Genomic DNA, 22,465 nt, shown 5'->3' on the forward strand with positions numbered 1-22,465 from the left:
GTGAAGGCAGACTGAACAAGCAGTCTCGCCTCTTTGATCTGAGCAATGGTGTAAAGGTAAGAACTCTAGTGGCTGGCCACTGCTTCTCTGATCCTTCAGCTTTCACCCCATAGTTGACTACGAGCTTTTATTATTAAGAACAATTAGAATTCATGCTACAGGCTCTCATAAAACCCAGGGTATCTGCAAACTCTACATAGCTAAGGATGACCATGAACTTGTGATCCTCCCACTACTACCTCCCAAGTTCTGTAATTATAGGTGTGTTCCAGCATGCCATCTTGGAGGCACACTCCCGAACAGTGGTTCTCAACCTTCCCAATGTTACAACCCTTTAATACAGTTCTTCCTCATGTGATGACTTCAGCCATCAAATTATTTTCGTTGTTACTTCATAATTGTGATTTTGCTACTGTTATGAATTGTAAACATCTGTGTTTTGCGATGGCCTTAGGCAACCCCTGTGAAAGGGTCATTCGACACCCAAAGGGGTTGCAACCCCCAGGTTGAGAACTGCTGCTCTAGAAGAATATATCTTCATCTAGTCCCTTGGTTACTTGCTCAGTCTCTACTCATCAGTGGTCATGAGGTTAATGGTTCTTCTCCTCACTTCTTCTCCACAGGCCTACAGCAATGGGGATTGACAACCATGGACTGAAACTGTAAGCCTAAAAAGTCCTCCTTTTGTTTATGCCAGGTATATTGTTTCAGCCATGGAAGCTGGGGGACTCATGGTTTCCCTAAAGGTAAACCTATCATCTTACCAAAGGTATCAGATTCATTGTCTTTAAAAGATTTCTCTTAAAATCTTTTCTTAATTATATCACTTAGCCTTTTTTTTAAAGTTACACCACCCAACAGCCCTTATTTAATTTTCTCAATAATAAACACTACATGTAATAGTGAAGGCACAGTTCCCTGAAAGGCTATAGGTCTAAATCTAAAACAACACAACTGATAAGAGACAGTGTCTTCTGTCCATGTCAATAATTCTACCCCAGAGTTAAAGAAGATGAGCATCACCATGAAGTTCTCAACATGGACTGTGATTAGCAATGACAGTCCACCAAATCCTTACAAGAGCAAGTAACCTATCTGTGGTCTAAATGAGAATGCCCCCCATAGACTCATGTGCCTAAATACCTGGTCTCCAGTTGGTAGAACTGTTTGAGAAAGGTTAGGAGGTGTGGCTTTGTTGGAGGTATGTTACTGGGGGTGGGCTTTGAGGTTTCAAAAACCCATGCCATTCCTAGTTAGTTCTCTCTGCTTCTTGCTTGTGGATCAGATATAAGCTCTCAGCTACTGCTCCAGCTACCACGCTTCCCACCATGATAGATATGGACTCTTACCCTCTTGAACCCTGAGCCCAAAATTAAATGTCTTCTTTTATAAATTGGTTTTGACATCGTGTTTTGTCATGGCAATAAAGAAATTACTAAGGCACCCGCTAATCAAGTAAATTATTTTAACAACTACTTAAATATATCGGACCATATTATATCAGGATTTCATAGCTTAATAAACCTTTTAATTTTTAGTATCTGTACTCTTGTTACACATTCCAGCTCTCAAATGAAGCAACAAAAATAGATCTTAAGTGATCAGAGAAGAGAATCTGTCAAATCTAAAAATTATGTAAAATTAGCCGTATGGATATAAAGATATTTAAGCTTGATGAGTAGTAATCAGAACTCTACCTTTAAATCTAATCACCAAACATTTATTGCACAATGCACAGCACAGGAAGCTGGTATGTGGGAGTAAGGATGGAGGTGATAACGGAGGTAATAACTGCATGATACTCTATTGAGCAACCCTCTCCCACATCAGCAGGTCATTACTCTTGTCCTTACAGGAGTTTAAGTAATTTGCCCAAGGTATTTGGCCCTTGGTAATTTGAACTAGAATCCTGTCCTGTCTGAGGACAAAGGATGAACACCAGTAACAATTTACAATAAAGGTACACAATTTCAATTTCTAAAAGATTATGATGCTGGAGCCGGGCGGTGGTGGCGCACGCCTTTAATCCCAGCACTTGGGAGGCAGAGGCAGGCGAATCTCTGTGAGTTCAAGACCAACCTGGTCTACAAGAGCTAGTTCCAGGACAGGCTCCAAAACCACAGAGAAACCCTGTCTCGAAAAACCAAAAAAAAAAACAAAAACAAAAAAAAAAGATATGATGCTGGGATTTCAGAGTTGGAAAACACAATCGGGTTGAGACAGAAGAATTACTTTCCACCCCTTCTACATTATACCAATAGAAAATCAGGAGTCAGTTAGGGCAGCGAGTATCTTTAAGAATCTTGGTGGGGAGCTGGAGAGATGGCTCAGAGGTTAAGAGCATTGCCTGCTCTTCCAAAGGTCCTGAGTTCAATTCCCAGCAACCACATGGTGGCTCACAACCATCTATAATGGGGTCTGGTGCCCTCTTCTTGCCTTCAGGCATACACACAGACAGAATATTGTATACATAATAAATAAATAAATATTAAAAAAAAAGAATCTTGGTGAAGGGGTGTGGTGGTGTGTGCCTTTAATTCTGGCACCTGGGAGGCAAAGACAGGTAGATCTCTATGAGTTTGAGGTCCACCAGGACAGCCAAGACTGCACAGAGAAACCCTGTCTCAAAAAAATAAAAAATAAAAAAAAAAAGAATCTTGATGAGGCAATCACATTATTTTTAATCAGTCATTTAGTGAAAGTTCTTTTTTTTTAACAAAGGAGAACTGTCTCAGATTCAGTCCACCAATACCCACAAACACTCCAGTGCACATTGAACTTCACAGAACTATGCCTCTATACGTGACACCTAAACTCACTGACTGAAGATCCTTAATAATAAGCAATTTTTTAAGTGGAAGATGGGTTTTGGAACTTTAGTTTCTTCTAAGTATTTAACTATATTAATGTTGTTTTATGTTTGTTTGTTTTGGCAATTATTTTCAACAGTCTGTCTAATATGGCAAACATTTAGCTCTACTGATCTAGAAATGTTTGAACCTCCCATTCTGCCACTCCCCAATAACAGTGTCTAGACACAAGACATAAAAGGTTACATCACTAATCCAAAAGGGGAGAAAAGAAAATTAAAACAAAAAAGAATCAGGAATTCTCAGAAAACACTTAAAATACTGACTTTCATGAAACATCCAATTTCACCTATTTAAAGTTCCTTAAAACTGGATAACAAAAATAAACACTTCATAATATCCACTCAGGACTGGGCACAGAGTGACATAAATTCATGGGGTATCTGGGAACAGCAAGTGGGGGAGTGAAATGGGATTCAAAACTGGCATACCCAGAGGACCAAACACTAAGTTAAGAACTTTAGGCTAAAGTGTACAGATCACAGATCACATACGTGCAATTTGTGCTCTTCAACTATATTTAAAACAAGAGAAAAAAAATGTCAAGAGCATAAACCCAAAAGAAACAGACAAGAGTTTAGAAATTAAAAAGCGAGGCAAGTGGTACTGACTATGGCAGGCAACTGAGAGAGATTGCCACACATCTGCTTAGCTGTGAGCCAGGCACTTCGGATACATGCTTGCTTATATTTTAGCAAAGGAAGGTCCTTCAAGAAGTCCAGGGCTGGGGTAGGGGAATGTAAGATGAACAGAAGCAGCACTGTGTGCTACTAGAGAATTAGGAAGTATTTGGAGAATGAGGACGCCGAACAGAAAGGGCTCTCCTTGGTGCAAAATGGAAGAGTTTAATCAGAAAAACAGATAACTGTTAGTAAGAACATGAAAATTTCCTTAGCTGGGCAGTGGTGGCACATGTCTTTAAATCCAACATTCAGGAGATAGAGGCAGGCGGCAGGCCTTTGTGAGTTCAAGTCCAACTTGGTCTACAAACAGGATAGCCAGAGTTACAAGGAGAAACCCTGTTTCAAACAAACGAACAAAAAACCACATCTGAATAATTTCTCTACTGTGGTTACTCATTTGTAATAAGGCTGATTCTGACTTGAAAACTGTTTCACAGTCCTGGAAATGCTAAGGTTAAAAAAGCTAGAGGAGCTGGGCGGTGGTGGCACGCTCCTTTAATCTCGGCACTCGGGAGGCAGAGGCAGGCGGATCTCTGTGAGTTCGAGACCAGCCTGGTCTACAAGAGCTAGTTCCAGGACAGGCTCCAAAACCACAGAGAAACCCTGTCTCGAAAAAACAAAAAACAACAACAACAACAACAACAAAAAGCTAGAGGAAAGGTACACATGAACTACAATTGACATAATGACATCCATAATGACATTTTTAAAAAAGAGGAGCCTTGTAAACTGGCCATTCCAGATATCCTAAGATAAGTGACCGAAATCTAAGAAGCAGTTTGAACCCCAGTTTCCCTCTTCTCCTCAGCAATTCCCGACAAAAGCCTGAACAACCTTTGAAAATAATAACCAGGTATATTCGAAGGAAGTGTGTGCCATTTTGAAACACTGAGAAACCGAATGAAATATCATCTGCATACTCTGTGATAAGACTTCCAGGAACCTCTCTATTACCCATTCATAAACTTGCCCCGTCCTGGCCAAAAAAGTGTTTTCTGTGCAACTCACCAACACTAAAAAAACAAACTGATGCGGCCAGGTGGTGCTACTGAGAAACCCTGTCTCTAAAAATCAAAAAGAAAAAGAAACTGATGTGTTCCTAGATGCTATGGTCTAAAGGTTTCTCCACCAACACCCTCACATACCACGAATGCATACACTGAGCCCTAATCTTCAATATAATTATGTTTGAAGGCGAGGCCTTTGGGAATTTATTAACTCACATGGGCACAGAGAAAATGTCTCTATAAAAGATGTCCCAGAGACCTGCCTCACTCTCTTCCACTATAAGACACAGGAAGAGGTGCTGGTTTTGAATAAGGAAAACCTTTATTATGGACTTTCTTGCCCCCAGAACTCTGAGAAGCAAATTTCTGTTATTTAAAAACGACTTAGCTTATTATACTTTGCTACAGCAGTCAAAACAGACAAAGCTATTGGGACTTTGTTAGGAAATTGTCCAGACATGTCACCATACAGGGAAAACACAAACACTAGTTGGCAGTATTTCTATCCTGCCTTATTAAGGACCCTTCTTAAGTTAACACAGAACCCCCAAAGACCTTTGAGGAAAAGCACCTATATGAAAGACAAAATGCAACACAAGCAAACAGAAATAAATTCAGAGGAAAATAAATATGTAGAAAAGAACCAGCATTTCCAAAGAGAGATAACCAGAAAAAACTTTTTTTTTTTGAAATTTTGAAGGCATTCCTCTACTCTTGTGATGTTGTTGAACACAAGAGCTTCTTCTACTTCGAAGCACCCCACCTCACTCTTGTCCCCCTCCCCAATACCTGGAGGGTCCTTGGCATTCCAAACAGTCTACATTACACTCCTTAGTGTACGTCTATTTTTTTTTTTTTTTTTTTTTTTTTTTTTGGTTTTTCGAGACAGGGTTTCTCTGTGGCTTTGGAGCCTGTCCTGGAACTAGCTCTTGTAGACCAGGCTGGCCTCGAACTCACAGAGATCCGCCTGCCTCTGCCTCCCGAGTGCTGGGATTAAAGGCGTGTGCCACCACCGCCCGGCAGTGTACGTCTATTTTATCTGCAGTGCTAGGTTCTGGCCAGTCCTGCTTACTTTGTAATTTATCTCACTGTTCCGGAAACTTTGCGTAAGTAACTCTAATTTCTGTGATTTCCTTCATTTTTTCTGTTCTCTCTTGAGTTCTAACTATGTAGGCTTAGGTCTATTAATTTGCTTTGGCTGTGGACTGTTCTCATTTGTTTTCTATTTTTTCTTTTCTCTTTTCATAGAAAAACTTTCTTCTACTAAAGTTTAGGGTTTTTGTTTGTTTTTGAGAAAGGGTCTCACCTTGGTCAAAACCAATCTGGAATTTGCTGTGTATGTAAATCAAGGTAGCCTCCAGCTCAGAGAAGCTGCAGCATAAACAGGTTCCCCTGGAGCAGGTAAGAAGGCCATAGCAGTTTCTTACAATGACCAAAAAAAAATATGGTAGGTTTGAACATAAGAGCAAACATTTACACCAGAGAGGTTTTACAATATATGGCTTCTCAACAGTGGTCCTATTGACACAGCTACAGGTCGGTCTGTCTGTCTTTCTCTTTCTCCTTTCTTTCTTTCCTTTTTAAAATTTATTTTTATTTTATGTACATATTTGTCTACGTGAGGGTGTCAGATCCCCTGGAAGTACAGTTACAGACAGTTGCAAACTGCCAGGTGGGTATTGGGAATTGAACCTGGGTCCTCTGGAAGAGCAGTCAGTGCTCTTAACCACTGAGCCATCTCTCCAGTCCCCCTTCCTTTCTTTCTTATGATCTCTCCATGTAGCCTTGGCTGTCCTAGAACCCTTTACATAGACCAAGCTGACCTCAAATTCACAAAAATCCACCTGACTCTGCTTCCCAGAGTGCTGGGATTAAAGGAGTGTGCTACCATGTCAGACTTAGAGTTCTTTGTTAAGGAGGCTGCCCTGGCCCTAGAGAGACCCTTGGCAGCATACCTGGTTTCTATCTACTAGATGCTAGTAGCACATCCCCTGCTCATTTCTGTACATCCAATATTGTTAAACACATCCCCTACCACCTATTAAGGACCACTTGGCTAAACTAGTAATAGAGAAAAATAAGAAAAATTTGAAAAATATGAACTCAACCTGGTTGCCTTTTAAAGTCAGCACTTGGGAAGCAAAGGAGGGCTCTACAACTAATAAGTCTCTATGAACACTACTAAAATCCTAGTTTAAAATACGGAGGTAAAAAAAAATACGGAGGTAAGTATTTGTCATCAGAGGTACTAAGTAAGTATTTAAAGCACCTAAGGCAAACTCTCATCTGTTTAACAAAGTAACCCTAGTAAGGTATACTGAAGATGACTAGGGCTAGCCATCCTGGAAGCAGAGCAACTACTCAGAAGGACATTTGAATGATTAAATAATTGCAGTTGCAGAGCTGCAAAATGGTAAAGGCACAAGAGACATTTTAGAATGTCTAAGTGAAGAGTTATACCCGAGAAAAAGGAAAAGGGGGAAATAAAACCATGTTCTAGCTAAAGCAAATAAATAGATAAACTGTAAGTAGAAACTCTAGATGAGCTGCCTTCACCATCAAAAGCTGAAGTCATACAAGTGACTGTGCTCACTCAAGACAATACTCAAATACAGCAGGAAGGCAGAAGAAAAAAACCCCACAGTGATATATAATAATGATCAGTATGACATCAATATCCACCTAAAAATGACAAGCATACAAAGCTACAGTCAGACAACACAAGCATTTAGACATAGAAAAATGCCAACCACCAATGCCAAAGTATAACCTCCCGCTATGGCACTGCATAGAACCTAGATGTCCACTGTTTTCTCAACAGAATTGGACTCACACATAGTCTGCATTCCGTCTCCTTTCACTTCATTAAATGATAATATCAGGAAGTGCCAGACCTCTCTCTATCAATACTTCCATTTAAGACACTGGTGGGTATTATCTGAGAAGCCTCTCACAGGCAAAAATCAATGTTTTGTAAGAATGAACAAAATAACTGGGTGGTGGTGTTGGTGCACCTCTTTAACCCCAGCAATCATTTAGAAGGCAGAGGCAGGAAGGTCTCTGTGAATTTGACGCCAACCTGGTCTATAGAGTGAGTTCCAGGACAGTCAGGGCTACCAGAAACCCTGCTTAAAATAAATAAAATAAAAAATGAATACAGCATCACAACAATTCCAAGTAGTTTAACAAGAGAGATTAAAATTAAAAGATTACTCATTTGATATGGTCTTTAGTAGACAGTGCGAAAAGATTTAATCTACAAGAAAGAAGACGACAGGGAAACCAACAGTCATTAGAGATCTCTCCTACACAGCTGTGAAGCTGCTGCCCTCAAATGAGTTAATAAACAAAAAGCACCTGTGACAGTATCTGGTATCTCAATAAATGTTGGTTATTACCATCATCATTAGATGCCAAAACCAGTTCCAAATGTAAGGAGTAGTGACAGCACAGAAAACACACACACACACACACACACACACACACACACACACACACACGCACGCACATTTGACATTTACATGTAAACAAAGCATGCAATTTACATTTACACATATTTTTTCACTTCTTTCCTATATTTATATGCTCTGTGCTAAAAGTATCCATGTTAAAACTTTAGTAGTGTCAGGTGTACTGTGCACAACTTTAATCCCATCATTCAGAGTCAGGAGGAGGTCTGTGAGTTCAAGGCCCACCTGGTCTTCATAGTAAGCTCCAGGCAACCCAGGACTACATAGAGAGACTGTATCAAAAAACAAAAACCATTAAAACATTAATAAATATGTACCTTACCTTACTGTTTCTAATCTATGATACGTGGTGTCTATTCTAACTTTCTCCTACATGGCAGAGTACTCACTCATACATGCTATGTCCCAAACCTTTTGAAGGAAACAGCATGAAACCACCCCCAAGCAATAACTAAAACTGGACATACTAAAGCAAACAATCTCAATACCAAAATCAATAGTCCACAATTTAAAAACATAAGTAGAGTAAAAGAGGGATGATCTCCTCAGTGAACACCACCCTCTCCGTTTGCTCTTTTTGGGGTACTATTTAGGAGTACCCCACTTGGATCCTGTCCAAATGAACAGGCAAGAAGCATGGGAAGAACTGAGGCACATAGACTCCAGATAGAAATAGTGAGCTCTGCTGTCCCCCTCCTTCATCTTCAGCCATGGAAACGCTGACCAATGCTCACTATCAAAAGATGACACTAAAGATCTAGATTTCTCTCAATACAAAAACTGAAAATAATAGAGCTCTCCTAATAAGAAAGAAAAAAAGATATTATGGGGTAAGTCATGGATTTGGAATCAGCTTGCCAATTGTGCTGTGGAATACCTCCAAGCGGAGGATAGCCCGTTAGAATTTGAAGTCTCCTTACATCCTTATAGGCATACAAATGAATATTTACTAGTCAATACTCCAGCAGAGACCCTCCCCTAGACTTGTAATATATAAAAACAAAAGGGAGAAACATGCCACTTCTGCTGTCAAGGAATGTCACTGAACAACATAAAATGCAGGGTTACAATAGACATCCAAAGCACTCTTTATGAACTGTTAAGTGATCTCCACTCATACGCAGAAGCCTACTAAGGAGAAATTCCTATGATAAAAATGCTCAAGACTTTTCAAACTAAAGGAGAAGGCTTATGAGTGACTACAGAGGTTTTGAACAGCTGAAGTTAGTAGGAGAGAGGGACAGCACGAACAGAAGTATAAAACAAACTGGAGAGAAGCCTGTTTGTCTACATTAAAAACTTGTTCCATGGGAAGAAAGATGATAAGCTTGGAAAAGGCAGGCTGTGGCCAGAAGCAAGTGTACTGAGCCTTGACTATCAAGCTGCACACAATCTATATATACAGCAACCACTCAACACTGCTGCCGTCCCTGGAGGCTGTGTCCTAATAATGAAATCCCCAAGTCAACCATGTCCATGTATCACAGAAAACTATTCTTTTGATTTTTTTTAATTCAACAATTCAAAAATCACTGATAAAAGCAGGAAAGGAACTGGGCTACAGTTTGTTAATCTCTGTACACTAAGATGCTGTCTCCAGTAGTTCTCGTCCCAGAGTTTCAGGAACCAAAATAATCTTAATTCATACACAAAATCAAAAGCCATATCCATAAGGGTGAGAGCCTCTCTGAAGCAAAATAAATTTTTCTAGGATTGTTAATATAACCCACTGGAATAGATGCAGAAACACTTTCAATTCTGCAATTCATCTCACTAAATACAAGTACCTGAAAAATTATAAACTACTCTTATTGCCACAAGGTAACAAGGAGTAAACTTAAGAGGACAAGCAAGAAATAACAGGACACCCAACAAGCTCTAGTCTTCTACCTGCCACTGAGGCCTTGCTTGAACAAGTCACTTTCAACCTGATAGCTGTACTTCTCACCCTGTGAAACAGGAAGTTTAAATTACTAGCTGATCACCACAATTTTCTCTCAGATTTACCATTGTATGATTTAACTATCTGAATAACAAAGAAAATAAAACTGACTGTTAAAAGCATGAATAGGAGAAACAGGCTTTGGGTAATAGCGGGCAGACAGGATGTTTGTTTTAAGTATCTAGCAATACAAAAAAACTCAAGAAAGAAGAAGGGAGAAAGTCCATGTATTTGGTTACGAGAACACTGGCTCCCTTTTGAACACAGTCCCGGTAATTCAGAAGCAAATATGGAAATAGAAATAACCTCTTGGAAGGAGAATAAGTAGGGCCGTCACACTATCTGACTAGCTAAAAACAAAAGTTTACACTGACTAAAAGCAAAAGTTTTCATCTCAAGAGCAGTACTGTGCATGACCTCAGGAAGCAGGAACCATGGGTAAAATAGTGAAAACCAAGGAACAGGAAATAGTACATAAAATCCAGAAGAAAAAAAAAAGTTAGGCTCATCAGATAAGGGAGACGTCAGACTTCCAAGAGAGAAAGCAAGCACTGCAAAAGCAGTTTTTAAGACAACAGATAAGTTCCTGCAAATCAGGGTATATGTATATCTCTATCAAGACTTACACAAATTCAATTACTAATGTAATCTTATGCAGGGTTCCACCTATGCTCTATTTTCTAGAAGCTAGAAACTAAGAATTAATTTTATCTCTTAGAATGGAAACCAGCATCAAACGAAATGAAGGTTACCTTTCTCTTAAAACGTACTACTTCCTTCCTTGATATAGTACAAAGTACAAAACCACTGACTGGACTCCAGTTTCCCCACCTCCCACCCCTTAGTTGTTGAAACTGTTTCAGAGGCAAGACCTCTAATTCATGTTTATCTGTTCTAAAGAGAATTAGTGATGCATCACAGATAAATACTGACACTTAACTCAGCCTTGAACAACAAACACACGGATCGTAGGGGTACATATTTTTAATCCTTGCACTAGGGAGGCAGAGGCAGGCGAATATCTGAGTTCCAGGCTAGCCTTGCCTGTATAGTGAGTTCCAATTCACCAACGCTTACACGGCAAAGAGCAAAACAAAACCCTAGGAATCAACTTATTGTCCATCTGATGAAAGCTGGGGATTTAACTGGATAGGTACAAAACCCTAATAAAGTCACTTCTGCACTGTGCCAGGGGTTGTCGGTGTAGCAATGAGTTGCTACAATATAAAAAAGCCCTAAACATTTAGGAATCTGAAATGATCATGCATGGATATAAAGAGCCTCCCGTGCTAATTCAACTTAACACTTGGCATCTATTTAAGGTATATGAGACATAAAAATCCAAAGCATTAAGCCTGACGATCAGCAGTTAAAAATACATGTTTCAAAGTGCTGGGGATATTTATAAAGTCAACCAGACTATTAATATGTCGAAATCCACTGGCCAGTGCAGGATTCCAACTTTAATCTTCTACTACTAACTGTTCAAGGGAAGCCAAGAAGTCCGGGAGTCTCATGTCACTCGCTTTTAAGAATTTAAGTCACCCAAATTGGCAACACCAGTGAACAACCAAAAACTCAAATAAAACAAAATTTCACCTCTCCAGATGGTAAAATTAACTCGGCTATCTACTACCTTCCCATTCAAGTCTCACTTCCCTACTTTTTCAACAATCCTGGGTAGGCCCCATTTAGGCAGGCCAATAGTACAACGAAGTAACAGGAGTTGGAAAAAACAAAACAAAACTCTGTAACAGTTAAGTCGGCCGTCCCCACAGATCTCAATTTGGGTGTAGATTGCACAAGCCCTGTAAGCTATACACTGTCAAACCCCAGAAACAGCACGGTCACCCCGTCCTGCCCACGGGCAACTGTTCCAGAATGTTTTCTTTGAAATGATCCCTAACTCTCTCGGCTCGACGTGTGAAGTGTGGACTTCAAAGAAGGCCACTCTCTCTCCCCAACCCGCGCCCGGAGCGGGACGGGGCTCCGCCGGTCCAGTCTTCGATGCCTTCGTCCCTCGCAGCCTGGGGTCTCCCCCAGTTATATGGCCCCCGGGAGTCCGCGGTCTCCAACTGCCCGCCGCGCCCACCGTCCAGCCGGCCGCACGGCGCTCGTCCCTACCAGCCTCCCGCCCCGGGCCTGCGCGCCTCCGAGCGGTCCGCAGGCTTCGGGCCTAGGCCGGCCCGCCGGCCCCTCACCTCCTTCGGGACCAGTTGGTTTTCCTCGCCGGGCACCATCGCTCAGACTCCGACCGCTCGTCTCCGCCCTGCCTGCGGGGGACGGGTGGAGGTGGCGGCCGCTCGGTGTCTCAGGAGAGAAGGGCAGTGGCAGTCATCCTCCCAACCGCCTGAGCTCCCGCAACCGCGGAGGCCTCAGCTCAGGCCTTAGACGCCAGCGCGCAGACACCGACCCAGGGCGCCGCCGCCGCCGCCGCCGCCCCTCCCCCGGCTCGCGGCAATCAATGGAAAAATGGCGGCTGCCGTTCTCGCGAGAATTCGGCGCGGTGGGCGCGCGGCCGAGCGCCCGGCGCTTGCTGTACGAGGGTTGCCGCCGCAAGCTCGGAATCTTCTCACCTCCTTCTCGACCCTAGGGTACGCAACGCTGGTTGAGGGCCGGTGCAAACGCTTTGTCACAACTAGGAGTCCGGTTCTTCCATCCTCCGACTCCCTCTGTTGGCGGATGGAGGGACCAGGCCCCAGAGTCATGGACACGTACCAGTTCAGAGTCCCCTTTCCGACCCTACAGTGCGACTCTTCCTCTTTCCAAGCGCGGGTGCTGCAGCCCCTCTTCAGGTACCTTTGGCCTCTTCCTGATAGACTACGCGCCTTGGAGAGAAGTCACCTTTCTGGCCTCAGTCCTCGGGACTGTTTTCTTCGCCCCCAGTCACTCAGCTCCTCCAGCCGTATTCTCCTTAGGGACCTCGGTGCCCATCCGCTAGCACCCCCCCCAAGTCCCTTAAAGAGGAGTCATTGCACCGAGAGGTGCTCCCCTCTGCACACTTTTGGGTAACTAGCGATTAACATGCTACAGGGTCAAGTCTGAGGGAGCCTCTGGGAACAGAGGTGAAATGGGCTTCAGCATGTACTGTTCTTTTGAACATGGTTGGTTTTTTTGGAGAATTTTAATCTCTTCTGACGGTAAATGCCGGCTGTTACACTAAACAAATCTCGCAATTAGTCATTTTTTTTCTTAATCCCACTCGTTCCATTATGAAGACCTAGCGAGGCGTCCTTCATGGAGACTTCCAGCAAACTCGTGATTTTGCAGCCTGCTGGGCTAATTCCATCCTGCCATGTTCCCGACACCCACAGTGCCAACTCTCTTACCTGTGTTCGTGGCTCTCCACACTGTTTCTATTGTACCCCTCCGCAAAGCTCTCCATATATTATATAAGCGTTATTAGAATTCTGCTATTGATAGAATTGTAAGACATCTATAAAATGTAAAAAAATACAGCAAAACAAACATTTAAAATAAATGAGTTTTTAAATAGTAATGGTATAAAAAAATCCATTAACCCCAGTGAAAATATTTAGTGAACTCACTGTGATTGACTAGATTTCATTAGTTTTAAAAGCTTTAATTCTTTATGAAACACTTATTAAAATATCTGATTCAGTGTTCAGGTTATTTCTGTAGTTGGCTTTAATAGCTGTCATAAGCTGAAAAAGGTAACCCACAAAGATTTTGATTCTAATGGAAGAAATGCATTTTCAACTACTCTTACTAATACAATACTCATTTTTATCTGCTCCATTCTCCAGCAATACAAAGGGTTTTGTTGAAATCCAGCTACTAATTTTCCATCTTTCCTAATGTCAACCAGAATTTTTGTTTGCCTTAACAGGCTTGGGCTGTGGTCATAGCTCAGTGGTAGAGAAATTCCCTAGCATTGTGGGGTTCTGGATTCAATCTCTAGAACCTTCTTCCAAAACAGTCAAGTGCTGCCTCCTGAACATACAACAAAATAAAAACAAAAATCAAGATAGGCTAAAAATTCTTTAAATATACTGCTCAGATTTCTAAAAATGAAAAATTTTGTCTTCATGCTTAAGTGTACATACGATGAGTTTTGAAAGAGTGTCATGGACAGTTGAGAGTCACCCGGGTCCTCTTCAAGAGCAGCAAGTGCTCTTAACCACTGAGCCATCTCTTCTGCCCCAAGGCTTAAACTTTCGAAACTTCATTCATCATGGTCTACAGAGAGAGAGAGAGAGAGAGAGAGAGAGAGAGTTCCAGGACAGAGAGGGCTATACAGAGAAACTCTGTCTTCAAAAACAAAAACCAAGCCAGGCGGTGGTGGCGCACGCCTTTAATCCCAGCACTTGGGAGGCAGAGGCAAGCGGATCTCTGTGAGTTCGAGACCAGACTGGTCTACAAGAGCTAGTTCCAGGACAGGCTCCAAAACCACAGAGAAACCCTGTCTCGAAAAACAAAAACAAACAAACAAACAAAAAAAAAACCAACCCCCCCCCAAAAAAAACCCAAAGAAGCAGGCAAAAAGATTCTCTTGACTACTGAAATGTTGATGCCTCTATAAATTTGTACTAAAGGTGAAAAACTCAACTTGCTTCCCCATAGTCTCCCTGGCTAGCATATACATCATTTTGGATCAAATGACAAACTGGAAGTGTTTCCAAATCTATTTCAAGCATGCCACTCCTATAACTTTGATGAGCTGACTTCCGGAGAAGCCATGCTAGAAGTGAGGTGCCAGCTTGGTCACCCTCTTTTTCATTCATGATTACATTGTTATCTCCAACTCATGACTTCTTTCTTGAAATTCTGTCTTCCTTCAGGGACAGAGAGGACTCAGGGAAGAAGGGCAGAACCACCAGCAGACCAAGAGGAAACAGTAGGTGCAAGATGAAAGAAAGGTAAAAAACCATGAGACAAGTCATAGATTAATATAAATGGGTTAATTTAAGTTATAAGAGCTAATGGGACAAGCCTAAGCTAAGGTGTAGTTGCTTCATAATTAATAAGTCTCTGTGTCATTATTTGGGACTGGTGGCAGAAGAGGAAAAAAAAAAACCCCTTATACAAAACACCATCACCAAAAGCAGCTTGGGAAGGAAAAGGCTGTTTTTATTTGGCTTATACTTCCACATGTACATCATAGTCCTTCAGTGAAGGAAGCCTGTGCAAAAGCTCAAACAGGGCAGGAACCTGAAGCGGTGGCTGAAGCAGAGCCCCTAGAGGGGTGCTGCTTTCTGGCTTGCTTTCATGGCTTCCTCGGCTGCTTTCTTATAAAACCAGGCCCACCAGCCCAGGGATGGGCCCTCTCCCATCAATCACTAATTAAGGAAATGTCTTATAGTCTGATTTTATGGAGGCATTTTTTCAATTGAAGTTCCCTCATTTCAGATGACTCTAGCTTATGTCAAGTTGATGTAAAACTAGCTAGCATAATGTGTAAATCTATGTAGCTCATATACACTGGAATAAATCCCAATATACCAAAAAGCAATAAAGTGAAGAACCTCCTGAATTATTATCCACATTACAGATAACATACTTTTTAAATCAAGAATGGTGAGGTGCTAATGTTGACTTATGGACTAAATATTGATAAGGCTTAATTTTTTTCTGGTTTTATGTAAGTATAGTTTTTTGAGATGGGTGTCTCATGTTGCCCAGGCTGGCTCTGAACTAATTTGTGGCTGAAGATGACCTTGAAGGAGGAGGCTGTTCTTAGAATTTCTTTGGTATTTTTTCAATTTTTCTTCACTTTAAATTATTTATAGTGTAATGTCACTCAAAACAAATTTAAAATTCACTCAGATTAGGGAGACATTTACTATAGATTTCTACTACTTGTTATTCCTGAAGTCTATCAAAGACAAGGTCATGAAAGAAAATGAAAAAGTGAGGAACTGGAGACCATCGAGGTTCGTGCCTGTACCATCCCAGCCTGTTCAAGGTCATCTGTGAGTTCAAGGTCAGTCATAGCTACAGGAAACCCTGCCTTAAACCCAAAGCAAAACAAACAAAAAATCAGGCTGTGAGGCACGGGCCTTTAACCCCAGCACTCAGGAAACAAAGGCAGGAGGATATCTGTGAGTTTAAGACCAGCCTGATTTCCATAGCAAGGCCCAGAAGACCAGCCAGGACTAGATAGAGAAAGCCTGTGTATAATTTTCTTCCCTTGGATGAGTTTTGTGGAGAAGGGCTCCTTGGGTGAAAAGAAAAAATGCTGGTCACACCAGACAATACATTTGACAACTAGATGTACTACAGTATTGTAGCTTGGATCCTGCAACAGAAAGGGAACATTCATGAAAAAAAAAAAAAAAAAAAAACCTAGTGAATTTGAGTCCTACTTTCCCTATTAGGGTTTCTATGCTGTGAAGAAATGCTATGATCTTGGCAACTCTCACAAAAGAAAACATTTAATTGGGTAGCTTGTAGTTACAGAGGTTTCATCAGTTATCATCGTGGTGGAGCATGGTGGCATGCAGGCAGACGGTGCTAGAGACGGAGCTGAGAGTGGAGAAGGAGCTGCATCTTGATCTGAATGCAGCAGCAAATGAACGGAACTAGGCGTAGCCTAAGCATAGGTAATCTCAAAGCCCACCCTCACGGTTATACAATTTCTCCAACAAGGCCACACCTAATAATGCCACTCCATATGAGCTCATGGGAACTGGTTACGTTCAAACTATCACAAAGATATTGCTTGGATACTTTTATTTTTTTCTCCTTGGATGATCATTTAAATCCACTAAGCATTTTATCTGTAATGTGGAAAAGTAATAACCCTATTTACAAAGCTATGGTAAATGTTTGGAATAATCTTAAGACGAGCCTCTCTGCCGATGCAAATAATTCCAATCAGACCAAATTAGGCCCAATAAAAAATGCCACGTTTAATAAATGCAGTACTCCCGGTTGGCTGGGAGCATGGCAAGATAGAGGCGGGGAACCACGCAAAACCCAAAGACCACCTGTTCCTTTTCTGGGCGGCAGCCTAAATAGCCTGTGGGAGTGATCCTGACCCTCCCTGGGAAGTGGTCAGCTTTGGTGGACTTTTCCAGAGGTGGAGTCCAGACTAAGGCAACTCCCAGGTCAGGGGCTGAGGTGACGCTTCAGTCATCCCAGACTCCTTGGATATAGGGGTGTCAGAGGGTTGGGATCTCACTTTTGACCAAACATCTGAGAGTCCTTAGATATAGGGGTGTCAGGGGCCTAGGGTCTCACTTTTAACCAAACAGTAAACAGTAGAATAATAATCCTAAAGCTACTGTAGTTAAGCTAATATAAAAAATATTCAGCAGGCTTCATTCTAGGAGTTTCACATATATTATTTTTCACTTATTCCTTCAATAATTATATTCATGAGTATACTGTTATCCCATCCTAAGAGTGAGAAAATTGATATAAAGTGTAGGCAGAGTTTGATACACATAGAAAGCAATCAGCATGTACTAGCCACAGTTATTACTGCTCTGAAGCTCCATTAGGGAATGCCCAGCTTTGACACTGTGTTATGAGTAGGTGGTGTTAGAGTAGTGCTTCTCAACCTTCCTAATGCTCTGACTCTTTAATACAGTTCCTCATGTTGTGGTGACCCCAACTATAAAATTATTTTCATTGCTACTTTATAACTGTAAGTTTACTACTGTTATGAATTGTAATGTAAATATCTGATATGCGGGACATCTGATATACATTTTATGTTACCCCAAAGGGGATGAGACCCACAGATTGAGACTAATGACTTGAGTGCTTGTTGAATTAATTAATGAAATAGTCAATTAGCCAGAAAACAAATCTTTGCAGTTACCCAATAGCTGTACTTTCTTTGTGTCTTGTTGGCTATTCTGCACTTACATGCTGTCTCCATGAAAACGATTAAAGTTTTCTATGTGGGACAAGCTAGGGCTTTGCAAGCACTCAGATTTCAAGGTGCAAGAGTAAGGAGGAGGCATCTAACAAAGTTGGTGATACAGTGCTAATCTTTCTGAAATGATTTCTCAAGATCTTGATGATAGAATAATGGTTATAAGTTTGGCATTTGAAGAGATCTCAGTATTGCTTGAGGAAGTTGAAGGAGAAGGTATAATAATTACTTTATAGCATCCTGAGGATAGGTAATCCTCAACATAAGAATATTTTGTAATAATAGTCTGGAACAAAAAATGAAACAAGAATTACAAAGAATGGTTTATTTAAAATTTAAAATTAAACTATTTATTATAACATGTTATATAATATTCCATAATATGTGCTATTATTATAATATTTATTACACTATAATTAAGTCATTAACTTAAAATTTTTAACTTGCATGTAGAAATATGTTAATATAAATTAAGAACAAAGTGCCAGTTAAAATTTGTAACAATAACAAATGGTAAATTTTTAATATTTTTTATATAAAAGTTTTATAAATCAACAAGGAAATTATGAATACCTCAATTAAAATATTTAAAATGTTTTATTAAAGATGAACTAACTAAAAATCATCAATAAATATCTGATAAGATGCTCAACTTTACTCATAATTCAATGAAATGCAAATGAAAACAAAGCAGCATTTTTAATTTTAGATTTAAAACACTTGTGGATAAACAGGCTCTCTGTTTCGCTCTCTCTCTCTCTTTCTCTCTCTCTGTCTCTCCCCCACCCCTTCTTCCTTCCCACTCCCATCCTACCTCCACACTTAGTCACATTTAGTGCTTAGCAGGTTGGGAGACTGTTAGTCTCTGGACCTTCTTTTTAAGATATCAGCTAATAGGATTTGATGCTTTACATTTTAAAACTTCAAGCAGTTTTCAGATGTTTGAGTTTCCCCAGATAAAATAATCCATTTCTCCTCAGTTTTTATAACTAGTGGTCTTCCTAGAAGATTTTCTCTCCCTAAAAGTGAAAGTTTTTCTTAAAAACAAAGCAAAACAAAATAATCATTAGTTACTATTCTCTTTCTCTTTTCCCCTTTTCTTCATTTTATGACATGGGTGGGGGTTTGGAATTTTTTGCATAATATCATCTAAGGTTGTCAACATCTTTCACAAAACATGTATTTCACAGAATAATCCAAGTGAGTAAATAAATATAAATTTTCTTGATAAAATTAATATTTAGGCTAGCCATTGATAGAATTTTATGTATGCATAGAAAATTAGATCATTCCAGAAACTTTATCACCTCAATTTCTAAACTGCCGATAGAGTGCCTCTGCACCTCACCGGTCATCACCATTTTGAAACCCTGCACATTTATGGAGGGCCTCTTGTTTCTATTGCAATGCTGTCTACTAGGGTTCATAAATCCCATGATGTCTCATTTGATTCAATTACAGACACTTTAAAGTTTATTGTGCCTTTGAACACTACAAACATAAGGCTCCTTGGAAGATTAAAAATACAGTAAGTAAATCTTGGAGGGTAGGGATTTTCTGCCAGTTTTTAAAATTTACTTATTGTTTTTCCTAGTGATTAAAGCTTTGTTGTAAAGAACTTGCAAATAAAGAAATCACACAACAGGATTACACAGAACCAAAGTCTCAACATCTCAAAGGACTTTGGGAAAGTTATAACAGCTGTTCTGAAGCTGGGGCTTCACAGTGGCTTCTGCACTTTCACTATAAATTATATTTTTATGGACTTATCCAACACACACACACACACACACACACTCCACAACAGACTTAAAACTAGAAAAATAATTAGCTTTATACCCTCTTTCATGACTCGTGTGTCCTTCCTTATCACCCGGTACTTTCCTTTCCTTGTTTTCCTCACGTGTACATTTGTTTGTATAGATTATATATGGTAGGTGTGGAGCCTCCTGTGAGGGAGGACATTGGTATCTTTATTTCTGAGATTGTGTGACCTGGCTGAATATTATACATTCTAAATCTAACCATTTTCTTGAAAGCTTTGTGACTTCATTTTTATTTAGAGATGAATTGTGTTGCATTTTATATGTGTGTCAGATTTTTATTATCAACAGTCGTCTGTTGATGGACAACCAGGTTGGTTCTATTTCCTTGCTGTAGTGAATAAAGCAATAATGAACGCAGAGTATAAATATCTCTATTGTAGCTTTCTTAGTTACTTTTCTATTGCTGTGATAAAACAACACAATCAAGTCAGCTTATAAAAGGAAGAGTTTAATATGGCTTATGGTTTTGGAGGCTTAGAGTCTAGGATGGCGGAGTGAGAGAATGCCTGAGATCCTGTATATACCCTGATTCACAGCCATGAGACAGAAAGAGATTCCTGGGAATTGTATGAGCCTTTTGAAACCTCAGACTTAGCCCTCCTCCTACAAGGCCACACCTTCTAAATCTTCCCAAACATTTCCATCAACTGGAAATTGAGCCTTTGGAAACATTCTCATCCTAATTATCACATTCTGCTCCCTGGCCCTATAGGCTCTTAGCGATATCGTAATACAAAATGTACGTAGTCCAATTTCAAAAGTTCCCATTGTCTTTCACAGTCTAAACACAATGTAAAAGTCCAAAGCCTCTTCTGAGATTCAGGGCAATCTCCTTAACTGTAAGCCCCTGTAAAATCATAAAGCATGTGCTATGCATGCCATCCCAACTGCAGTAGTTCATATGTGCAGCTTCAATGCTGTGTCCAGAAGCCCTGTTTCCTTGTGCTTTCCCACCGCCTCTGGCTCTTGCTCTCTTTCACTCTCTACCCTGTGATGATCCCTGAGCCTTAGGAGGGGTGAGATGTCGAGGTCCTATTTAGGGTTGAGCATTCTGCAGTCTCTGAAAGAAGATTGATTTTAAGGTAGATTAGAAAATGTGGAGTGTCTTGAGTGCTCTCTTGGCAGAAGGCCTACCAAGCATGCAAGATGAAACCCCAGCACTGCAGCACACACCTACACACCTCTAATCTATCCCTTAGGAGATATAAGAGAATCAAAGTTCAGGGCCATCCACAGTTACATAATGAAGTTGAGGTCAGTGTGGCTTATAGGAGACACTCTGTGTGTGTGTGTGTGTGTGTGTGTGTGTGTGTGTGTGTGTGTGTGTGAGAGAGAGAGAGAGAGAGAGGGGGGGGGAGGAAAGGGGAAAGAGTGAAGGAGAAAGACAGAGAAAGGAACAAAATTTATTTATGATGGTCAGTCCCTACTTAAGAATCTCTAAGACTTTGGTCATTCTGATATAGGCTTAAGTGTAAAGAGAGAACTGACTGATTTTCTGCATCATTGAATAAAGAAGACAGAAAATAATGAAGGATGTCAGAATTGCGTGTCTGAAATTCAATTCGAGAGCTGTTTGTTGAGAGTTTTCTGATGAGGCATGCCACCAGAGTCTGTGGGAGATGACTAAGAGTGTCCTCACTCTCAGGCTGCCCACACCAGCTTAGCAGTAGACAGTGTGTAAATCTGGAAGACAGCATCAAGATGGAGAGCCTGCTGAGCAGAGCCTGCTCCCAGTGTGGTCATCTACTCGCTCACAGCCAAACCTCCACATACATAGCATAACTAACATGGTCACATAATAGCCCTACCTGTGACTACAACAAATCACCTTCATGAAAAGGTATAATTGTGGAATCCTGAGTAGAGGAAACAGGATCTGTCAGGTCATGGCCCCAGATGATTGGTAGAACCTTTTAGTGAGAAAACGGAGTCCCTTTACCCGTGATTGACTCCGCCTGGGTCACTGTGTGATGCAGTGGCCAAGATTAAACTATATGCTGACAGCTCCAATAGATACACAATGAGGAGGAGCTCCTGGAGGTGGAAGCTGCTTGGGAGAGCCTAAGAAGATCACAAACGTTACCCAAAGTCTTCACTGCTGTCCTGAGGTCTTAGACACTTTTGGGTCATTATGTTATTTGAGTAATTAAAAAAAAAAAATCTACAAAGTGAGTTCCAGGACAGCCAAGACTGTTACACAGAGAAACTCTGTTTCAAAAAACAAAACAAAGCAAATAAAAAGTTTCATAGTAGTAGTTTTTTTCTAACATTATCTATAAAGTAAAATGTGGCAATTTTATTATAAAACTGTTGACCACACAGACTCTCATTTCCCAGGAAGAAATGGCAACCAAAACTTTAGAGCTTAAGATTGCCGAACCCTCACAGAAAGTCAGCTAGCTATCTGTTCGTGTCTTAGGCAGCAGTCTCCAAATCTTTTTGACCTATTGAGTATTTGGGAAAGTGTGCACATACGTTTGTTTGTTTGTTTGTAAACACAGTGCGTGTTCTAAGCTTTGCCTTCCTAGCTTCCTAAGATGTCTGAGGGACACAGTGAACCAAGAAAGAGAAGCATTTGCTTATTATCTTTTGGTTTCCTTTTGTTCCCAGGCAGCAGAGTGTTGTGGTGACAGGCACTGAGTAAGGACAGACCGTCCCAGTGCGGCCGCTGCTCTGCCACTGAATTAAATTGCCGCCCATTTTTCTCATGGCTCAGCAGGAGCGAAAGTGCGGTGTTCATGATGGTAAGCTGGGGGGACAGAGACAGGCACCTAGGCAGTGCCTAGTATCCACTAAGCACCACACAGGTCCTTGACACTGG

General features: G+C 40.8%; 1 protein-coding gene across 2 annotated transcripts in view; it reads right to left on the bottom strand.

Annotated features, from left to right (window-relative positions):
* Positions 1-12,373, bottom strand: part of Usp47 (ubiquitin specific peptidase 47) — a 100,421-nt gene extending 88,048 nt beyond the window's left edge. For both annotated transcript variants that reach the window (XM_057779509.1, XM_057779508.1), the window contains exon 1: positions 12,174-12,373. In XM_057779509.1, coding sequence (XP_057635492.1) covers positions 12,174-12,212 — 39 coding nt within the window. In that variant the 5' untranslated portion in view covers positions 12,213-12,373. The remainder of the gene's footprint in view (positions 1-12,173) is intronic.
* Positions 12,374-22,465: the final 10,092 nt, after the last annotated feature.

The sequence above is a fragment of the Chionomys nivalis genome, chromosome 8, assembly GCF_950005125.1.
Source record: "Chionomys nivalis chromosome 8, mChiNiv1.1, whole genome shotgun sequence".
In the NCBI taxonomy this organism is placed as follows: Eukaryota; Metazoa; Chordata; class Mammalia; order Rodentia; family Cricetidae; genus Chionomys; species Chionomys nivalis.